The sequence below is a fragment of the Gobio gobio genome (assembly GCF_949357685.1).
Source record: "Gobio gobio genome assembly, chromosome: 20".
In the NCBI taxonomy this organism is placed as follows: domain Eukaryota; kingdom Metazoa; phylum Chordata; class Actinopteri; order Cypriniformes; family Gobionidae; genus Gobio; species Gobio gobio.
The window spans coordinates 20,297,113-20,307,361 of NC_137113.1; the positions used below are offsets into that span (position 1 = coordinate 20,297,113).

At 36.0% G+C, this 10,249-nt stretch overlaps 1 protein-coding gene across 1 annotated transcript in view; it reads right to left on the reverse strand.

Annotated features, from left to right (window-relative positions):
- The window catches only part of dusp3a (dual specificity phosphatase 3a), a 32,413-nt gene extending 31,082 nt beyond the window's left edge, over window positions 1–1,331 (reverse strand). Inside the window, exon 1 of the mRNA XM_079846200.1 lies at window positions 957–1,331. Within this exon, the coding sequence (XP_079702326.1) occupies window positions 957–1,123 (167 nt within the window). The 5' untranslated portion in view covers window positions 1,124–1,331. The remainder of the gene's footprint in view (window positions 1–956) is intronic.
- Window positions 1,332–10,249: the final 8,918 nt, after the last annotated feature.

The window sequence follows — 10,249 nt, forward strand, 5'->3', positions numbered from 1 at the left end:
GTTAAAAATGGAGGCATGCAGGAAGACTCCCCAAAGTTGTGTCATCAATCCGTGAAACGTTCGTGGCGGTGAGCTGCATTTAAAAGATTTTTTTTTTTTTTAATGAAAAAAACTACAACAACAAAGATGTGTGTGGAGCAAGTTATACCACAATATACTTATTTTGTTTGCCGCATGTCATGTGCAGGGCTCCGTAATTTTGATTAAATTTTTTTTTTAAACATTTGATTTCATGCTGACTTTAAAACCTGAAAATAAGTTAACTAACATGACTACCTTTATAGACATTTGGGTTATGTTAAACCCACATATGCAAATAGTGGAGACAGTGGACTTGTGACTGAAGTTGTACACAGGACTTTGAGTCCAAAGTCCCAATTATACATGTTAATTTTCTTTAGCAGATGACTCAAGTCAGTCATCTTTCAAGCTCGATGCAGTTGAATCAGCAGCTATTTGAATCAGTGAATCGAAAAAACAAATCACTCATTACTTGAGGTCGTTTACTCTTTGTATGCCAGAGGAAATATGCACTTAATATGCATTAATAATTTAATACAAAGAAACACGTGACTGATGTCGAACTGAAGCGAATTTGTAACCAGTGATCTCAGAGATAGCGAGATGTTACCGATAGAGGACGGTCGTGAAGAAAATCAGCTTCCCTTGCAGTCTGACTCGCATTGTAAACATTATCAAAATCTCCTGTGGCTTCGTGATTGTTCTCGTAGGTGGAAAGGTGACACACTCCATTCACAGGTTTGTTGTTTCGCACCTAGACAATGTAAAAGATTCGGGTAGAATTTACTGAGGGGCTTTGTTTACTGATCCTGCTACAGATCAATTGCCAGTAGGCTACGTGCCACCTCACGAATCAACACATTTGACAAACAGCTGAAAGCAGATACCTGTCAGTGTTTTCTTGCCATCAGAAGCAGAAGATCGTTTGAACTTACGCATTGCCGATGTAAATCCTGGGAAAGACCTCGTTGAAATGTTGTGCTGGGAGGCTATAAAAACCGCTGCCGTTGGACAGCAGCTTGTTGAGTTGTTGTACGGTCGCCTCGCTGTCTGGTACGGTGACTTCCAGTGGTACCTTCGCGGGGCTGTGATGCTTCTTCATGATCTGTCTCCCTCCAAAAGCTACAAAATAAAGAAAGAAAGAAAAAAAGAAAGAAAGAAACAACAAGTGTCTAGTGATGAAGATGTGACGGCTTTCGACTCCCCAGCATTTTATTTCCCTCCCCTCTCGGTGTTATTTGCGAGCTCTCCTGAACGCACGCTCTTTCGCAGGCAGACAGACACACCCGGACTCGCCCACCGGCGGTCTGATGTGATGCTCCGGTGAGGTCGGTAACAGAACTGGCGGAAGATGGCGACAACGCACCGATACACGACTCACGAGTCAACGAGAGCGGCGTTAAAGGCGACGCCACTCGATCGTGCAATCCATCCACATTTCAGATAGGTTTTTTTTACACATTTCATCGCCTGTTGTGTAAAATAATGTCCTCATTCTCTACACGTAATCCGTTTAGTAACGCCCATTGATCTGGTAACACGAGTCTGTAACGAGCATCGACCCCTCCCTTCATGCGAGGCTAGATTTGTGTGTTAATTGATGTTGTGACAGGCAGGCTTAATAAAAGTAATTAAGATTATTTATTTATTTATTTATTTCTCCCTCTTCTTTATTAATCCAACAAGTGGTTTTTAACCCATATAACATTGAAACTCCATCTATCTGCTTGATGGGTCCAATTTGACCGACATTGAAGTCTATTACATGAGCTCCCATAAGGAAAATGTGTTTTTATCTGGACAAAATGTATTGTATAGACTACTACAATAGAAAAGAAAGTTCACTGAATATTGATCAAGTGACATAATTTGTAAATGAGCATAAATTATGTATTTTGTTATATTGTATAATATAATAAAACGTAGGGAATACCTTACATAGGCCTAGGTAGCCGCAGCTGCAAGGTTTAGTTATAAAACAAACATAATGGCTCATGTTTTTTATTTGAATCACAGCCACACTGAAACTTATTCAGTTTTATATTGCCTTGCATCACATTTTCACTCAGGACATAAAGTGGCTTTAATAGCACTCTAATACTGTAGTGTAGTCACAGGCATTTCATTTAAAGAAATGTATAGGCCTACTTCCCATTGTAGCCTATTCCATCCTGCCTTTCCTCAAGTGTCATTTTCCAGTTTTGCTGTTTCTACTCATGAACTTCTGCCTTCCCTTACAGAAAGAAAATATATTTCCCTATATGAAGGACCAATATATTAAATGGTATAACAGTATATTTTAAAATATATTGAATAATATAAGGAATTTCCGCTTTTCATATATTGAAAAAGATGTGACTATATATTTACTAATATATCATAATGTATGTATTTTTATATTCAATAGGCCTAATACACTTCATAATGTACATGTGATAAGATATGACAATGCATGTGTATAATATATTGCAGATATATTTACTCATGCAGTATAAACACATATATAGAGAAATATATAATGTTATATATTTCTTGTACACCGATCATGCTTAAAATTATGACCACTGACAGGTGAAGTGAATAGCACTGATTATCTCTTCATCGCAGCACCTGTTATTGGGTGGGACATATTAGGCAGCAAGTGAACACTTTGTCCTAAAAGTTGATATGTTGGAAACAGGAAAAAAGGCAAATCGTAAGGATTTGAGTGAGTTTGACAAGGGTCAAATTGTGATGGCTAGACGACTGGGTCAGAGCATCTCCAAATCTGCAGCTCTTGTGGGATGTTCCCGGTCTGCTGTGGTCAGCATCTATCAAAAGCGGTCCAAGGAAGGAACAGTGGTGAACTGGCGACAGGGTCATGGGCGGCCAAGGCTCATTGATGCATTGGGTCCTGCCATCCATGTGGATTTTACTTTAACACGTACCACCTACCCTAAGCATTGTTGCAGACCATGTACACCCTTTCACGGAAATGGTATTCCCTAGTGGCTGTGGCCTCTTTCAGCAGATAATGCGCCCTGCCACAAAGCAAAAATGGTTCAGGAATGGTTTGAGGAGCACAACAACGAGTTTGAGGTGTTGACTTGGCCTCCAAATTCCCCAGATCTCAATCCAATTGAGCATCTGTGGGATGTGCTGAACAAACAAGTCTGATCCATGGAGGCCCCACCTTGCAACTTATAGGACTTAAAGGATCTGCTGCTAACATCTTGGTGCCAGATACCACAGCACACCTTCAGGGGTCTAGTGGAGTCCATGCCTCGACGGGTCAGGGCTGGTTTGGCAGCAAAGCTAGTTAACAATAGCACAAGCAAACCTGCATGAACTAAAGTATTTAGCAAAGAGACTATCACTGTGATGAAGAGAGCACAGCTGTTACTTTTTTAATAAAGTAATTGTAGTCTTAATGGTGTTCGGCCTAACCACAGGCTCTAGTCTTCAGCACAATAGTAACACCAAAAACTCAGACATGCCAGAAACCCTTTTAAAATCCAAAATAATAGAACATTAAACACTAACAGATCGCTAGTGTAATGGTTGCGCATGAGTAGCATTAAAATAAATAATAATGCTGCATTGTTTCATCAAAGCATGTAAACAAAAACAATGTGAACCCAAAATGTGTAAATAGCTTTTAAACCACTAGAGGGAGTAAAAGTACATTAGATATTTAAACAAATCTGAGCAGACAGCATTTAAAAAATATATCTCAAAAACAAATTGGATTAAGGTTCAAGACACAATGACAATGAAATAAACTATATTTGCTCTGCCTTCTTAGCATTTTTATTCTAAACTTGTCTGACTTCATTCAGGCATAGCTTACTAGCTGAATGTTCATGTAGAAAACCAGCTCCCACCAACCCATTGAAATAACACCACCTGAATTTACTAAACGGAATACAGGTTTTAAGATATTTTATTTAAGCACATAAGTGAAGTGAGCAGTAGTGTCCTTATTCCAGCTGTCTTATGTAAGAGACTCAGCTTGTCACAGAATCCAATAGACGACGTTGGCAGAACAGCTGATCAATGAGAGAAGAGTGTTTAGAGCTGGTCTTGTGTCCAATAACAGTTGACCCCTGCAGTTGCATAAATACAATCAATTTGACTGGTGAGTCTGTGATTATATTTTGGAGCGGTAAGCTTAAAGATACGTGAGGACACTTTTTTATTGGAATGTCAAGTCTAAATGTCTCTGTCTGCTTACTCATTGTGACTTTGCCCTCTGTATATGACATGCTATTACAATGTTTGACACAGAAAGCCAACCGCTGTCTGTTACCATAGCAATAAAATGAGGTGCCATTCAAGTCCATAGCAACTAGCCTATCAAAAAGATGCCTATTACAATTTATTTCACTTGTTTACATTTCTTACTGAGAGAGTGCTTGTGTGGATTTCTCTTTGTAAAATGTAGCCACGGGCATGATTTGAATATTTGGGAAGCAATCTAGGGTTGGAGGAGGGACTGCATCAGTTAAATTGCCTTTTTATTGACAACTTGGGACTCTGTATGTCCATCCAATTAATCCAGGAACAAACTAAACCACCTGAGACCCTGACAGCTCATCGTAATACATGCATGATTTTTTTACATAATTATTTCTATTGATCTAATAAGTTTTGATTATGTCGTGTAAAATATAATCAGTGCTGTCAAATCTATAAATTGCATAACACAAAAGTTGGTTTTGACATAATATATTTGTGTATATACTGTATATTAATATTATTTTATATATTTCTGTTAGTGTATATACTTTATATATACACACACTCACATATTATTATACATATATACTAGGCCTATATGTGTGTATATGTATACTGTATACACACACTTATTATATAAACACAAATTTATGTTAGATTATTTGTGATTAATCGATTTGACAGCACTAAAAATAATATATTTTCTACAGAAGATTTAAATGTTACAAAAACATTTACAAATGTAAATATTATTTCTAGCAAATACAAAATAATTATATATTTTGGATCAACATTATAACTATAATTTTTACTACTTAACATTTAAAAATATAAATATTCTAACAAAAATAATTATATGTAGGCTATTATGGAGTTATGTTATAGCACAATTTCCAGCTTGTTGCAAATTTCCAATTTCCTTTTATACATTTGTCATCGTCGTCAAAATCTTTTATATATATATATATATATATATATATATATATATATATATATATATATATATATATATATATATATATATATATATATATATATATATATATCAGGTCTCAGATAATGAACCATGTAAGGGAACAGAATTATTTTTAAAATATTTTTTCTAAAAAAATATATATTTATTCACTCCATAACTTAATTTGTGTCAACTCTGTCAGACACACTAAAAAGCTAATTTAATTAAATCCATGTAAAATCTTCAGTTATGTAATATTGGTTTTCAGTAAAGGATCTAAATCATAAAATACATTCTCTGTTTATTTTTTGTTTGTTTTCACACTATTATGAACAACCCAGTTTCTAAATTCCTTAATTATCCTCCCTCCTTTTAATATTAAACATATATCACCAATGTTTTTAGGTAATTAAGACATAATATCATATAGTTCCATTGATGTTTTAACATTTTTACACAATGAATTAAAAAAAGAATAAGACATTTCTTTCAAAATTAACAAAAACCTTCACCTGACAGTCTAAAATACTGACAGAGTTGACAAATACTGTGTTGACAAAGGTTGACCTGAGGCCAAATATACAGAATATTTAAATAGAATCATGAAACAGCATTAGAAGAATTCCCCATATGCAAAAAAACTTTTTAAATCTCATTATACAGACTTTTTGAGAGCATTTGTCAACTATCAGACATAAAACCTGTTGGAGTTGACGTCTGACAGACTTGACAAAATATATATTTTTTCCACCTTAACCACGTGTTGTACAGTGGAGCAATTTAGTTTCTCAGTTGTAGCTGCCTTAATACAAATGGCAAGATTATCCCACAACTATTTACATAACTATTACACTGCAATGAGTTGTTGCAAAGTGAGGACATAACTTTCATAGCTATTTTTTAATGGAAATATAATTCAATATTTACTTGTTGTATTGTTTGATATCTTAAAGATCCCCGCCTTTTAATGTACCTGTTTATTTTTTAATTTGTTGCATTTTTAAACACTTTGTTTGGCAGTTTTACATTGTGACCTAATGCTGAGGACAGTTTAAATTACATGTGTTTCCAAGTATAGAGTGTGCTTTTAAAATAATACTAAAGAAATTATTTAAAAGAATAAGCAATGAATGTCCACAGTATACAAATTTCCCTTAGATGTAATTTTTTAAGTATTTTTATTGTGTTGACATTCTTACTTTTTAACATAAATAGGGCTTTTGTGTTTGGGATATGTTTTATCCCTTATCTCAAGAATCAGTGATAGGCTTATATACAACTTGAGCTTTGTATGTTTGGGTTTTGTAGCCTGTATGTTTGTCAAAGAGACATATTTCACGTTACCCTAGGGAGCAACATGCCCTGATACCAAATCAACATGTTTGTCTAAAGATCCATAGGGAATGGGACTACACAATTTGCATTCTTGTTAGTTGGAGCAATAAAGATATATTGCATGCATATAAACAGTCTGCTTTGAACCCTCAGAGTGAAGTTAAATGTCTTCTCCAGAAATGTATTATTCAAGTATTCAGGAGAAAATCTTACTGCAGTAGTCAATATCATTTATCAGCCAGTAGGTGGCACTCAGCTCTAGATTTATATTCGTAAGAGCACAGAGGATGTCACCACAGCTGAGGTCTAGCTGGAAGCATGTTATTATCATATCAAATCATGTTTTGCTAAATACAACACAGCTATCATTCTGATTGTGACCTTGGCAATGGCATTTACTTTCAGCATTTGCTTCCATTATCGCTATCAGATCCTTCTGGAAGAATATTTGACTAATGACCTTCAAGACAATATAGCCCCCTGAGACAGCACTGCACTTTAGGGACTCGTGCATAATCTAACCATCTGTTTGTCGAAGCACCTGGAGCAAACTCAGGACATGACGGCAAGGAACAGAGCCTGACTTTGCAAAGGTGATACACCAAGAGAGTTTCAGAGACACTGAGGCTGACTTCCTTGACAATTGTCAGCTTGTTGTGGGTGGCTGTGTAATGGCCGCACGAATCTAACTCTTGAGCAATGAGGTCATGACACTCGTGTTTGTCATTGAGATGAGGTCATCTGGTCTGGTTGTTTAGTTGTCTGCATTAGACCTGAGGACTATAATGTTTATTTTGACACAGTGAGGGTTAGAAAAGATGCATTGAGTTTTGAGATTGCTGTTAATAAACACCACACATTTTTAATTACAGAAACATATTTAGCCTTTATCCATGCAGTCAAAAAAGAACATGATTTTTTAAAACCCTTATAGAAGATTTTGTGTGTCCCAGTTTGTGGTTACATTTGTAATTTAAATCTCTGCTGATCTGCACTTTCTTTGAACCCCCCGCGTACCCTCCTGTTCCACTGGTGCATAACTAACAGCAGGACGTTTTCGAACCTACAGAACAGGACAGAGGACAGAATCTCTGCACATCCTAAATATCTCACACGCATTTGTTCATCATTTATATGTCATCAAAAGTGACAGTAAAGACATTTATAATGTTTTAAAAAAATGCTGTTCTTTTGAACTTTATATTTATCAAATAATCCTGAAGAAAAAATGCCTATTCCACAAAAATATTAAGCAGCACAACTATTTCAGCATTGAAAATAATAATAAACGTTTCTTGAGCAGCAAAACAGCATATTAGAATGATTTCTGAAGGATCATGTGAGGAATGATGCTGAAAATTCAGCTTTTCCATCTCAGGAATAAATTACATTTTAAAATATGTTAAATAGAAAGCAGCTATTATCAATTATAATAATATTTCATAATAAGTGCAGCCTTGGTGAGCACTTCTTGCAAAACATTATAAAATCATACCTACCCCAAACTTTTGAACAGTAGTGCATATTTTTTATGTTTTAATTTTTTCTTCTTTGTTCCACGGTATACTGTGCATTGCACAAAATAAGTTACATTTTTGATATTACTTCTATAGTTTATAGGGAGTCATTGCATTATTCAGTACTCGGGGTAGGCATGTGTATTTTGTGTTAAACAGCTCTCATAGGAGATTTAAACATGTTTATTTAAACTAAATACATTTTGACAACAGGTTCCAGGTATCTATTGTTGTTGTCTCCAAAACTGTCAACACAATGCTGATATAACTTGATGCAGTGGTGTGTTATTTCAAGGGAGATCCCTTATTGCTAGGGAGCATAAATAGGTTTGTTTGCAGTAGAAATCTCCTCTACATTACCGCATTTTTGTAGTTATAGCTAAAAGAAAACGGCACACCAAACCAAATCTTCATATTAGAAAAGTTTATCTAAAGCACCTTTAATAACAGACGTCCTCTTATCAAGTAGTACAGATATCCATAGGTATCTTTTGTGTGTTAGTAATTAGTTCTAACAAACATGCCAGACCAAATTAAAATGAATACAATAGCGGTCTTGTTGAAATAGCATAAACTGTATTAGTGAAAACAAACAAACAAAAATATTCTGTAGAAGTGTTGTGGTGTCTCTCTTCCTCTCATCATCCGTGCCATGAAACAGTCAGTACTCAGAGCACTGTTTTCCACATCATGAGTTCAGTATGTAACCGGCCCTGAACACTGCCTGAAGGCTGCACTTGTTTTCATTCTCTGAGAGGACTTTCTTTTTGTTGAGCAAATTGTATCTTTGTAATCCAAATTGATGACTGTTCTGTCACATGAAGATTTAGTCCTTGTAAGCACAAGGGTTAAAATAAGACTACAATTATCGTATACGAGTTAAATACGTGTAAACTGTAATTAGACACCAAATAGTATGTTTCAGAAAATATCTCTCTGCAGTTTAAGAGGAAAGATCTAGAGTCCAGCTTCTGTTGCTTTAAATAAAAAGGTTCAAAAGAGCTACAATCTTCAGACTGCAACACCCTTCTGAAAGAACACAGAACACAGGATGTCACACCTAAGAACAAGGCTAGACTGGTGTAATAGGTCTGTCGGAAAGAGGTTAGGCTTTATTAGGTTAGCCAAAGGGGCAAGACCATATTACCTTGGCCAAACGTCTCCGAATGGCTTAGTGTGTCTCAGTGGAAAGATTACCAGCTTTATTGGCTGGACACAACAATAAAAAAATAAATAACTCAGGCCCCTTGAACTTATTACTCTGGATTTAAAAGATCTTATTCATGGGAGTTCAGCACAAGTTCAGTTCTATCTAAAGCTTTTGCAAATGTAGTGTGTTATGTTGCCAAAGCCAAGTCCTGTGAAAATGCTACCCAAAATGGACCTAGAGTAATGTGGTGTTTCTCATAATTTCTTCCCTCTTTAAACAGTATGATGGGCCTGTGCAAAACCACAGCTTGGCGTAAGTACTGTACACGTGACAGTCCGTCTGAGCAGATGTTCATAACACTTACCTGATGCACTAAAAGCATTAACTTTCACTGTATTGACCTAAAAAAAACTTTTGTTTTCAACAGAAGAAGGAAAGTCATACAGGTTTGGAGCGACATGAGGGTGAGTAAATAAGGACAATACATTTTTTTTTGGTGAACTATCCCTTTAAATTTTAGGTTAAATAATGTTTGGCTTGATCTCCTGATTGCTGTGAGCTGCTGCACAAATAGCATATATGAAATTATGCCTAGCAGATCTACACAGGTGGAGCTGGGGATGGTGGAGGGTTTCAAAGGAAGTTTGAAAGCACGCTGCAAACTGCTACAGCAAACACTGACCGACTATTTAAATGTTGAGTAGCAAGCTCATTGGCTGCAGATGCAACAGAAACCAATCAGCTTGTGCCGTGTAGTTAACAATGTAATTGTCAGCAGGTTGCGTTAAGGACCCATCAGCCTGCGACATCTTTCATGTCTTGGTATATAAAACATGAAAGGTGTGTTAGACATTGCCTGCGGCTGGATGTAACCAGCTGAAAACGGAGACATCAGACTCTTTCTGCTTCCCGTAGTGACGCTCGCACTGTGTTTGCATACGTTATCACAAATTAAGTTTATTAAATACAATATTTGTCAAACACTCAGACGTTTCAGAGACATTTTCATTCAATACTTTATTAACTGCTTTTGTGACGAAGGCAAAGTTCTCG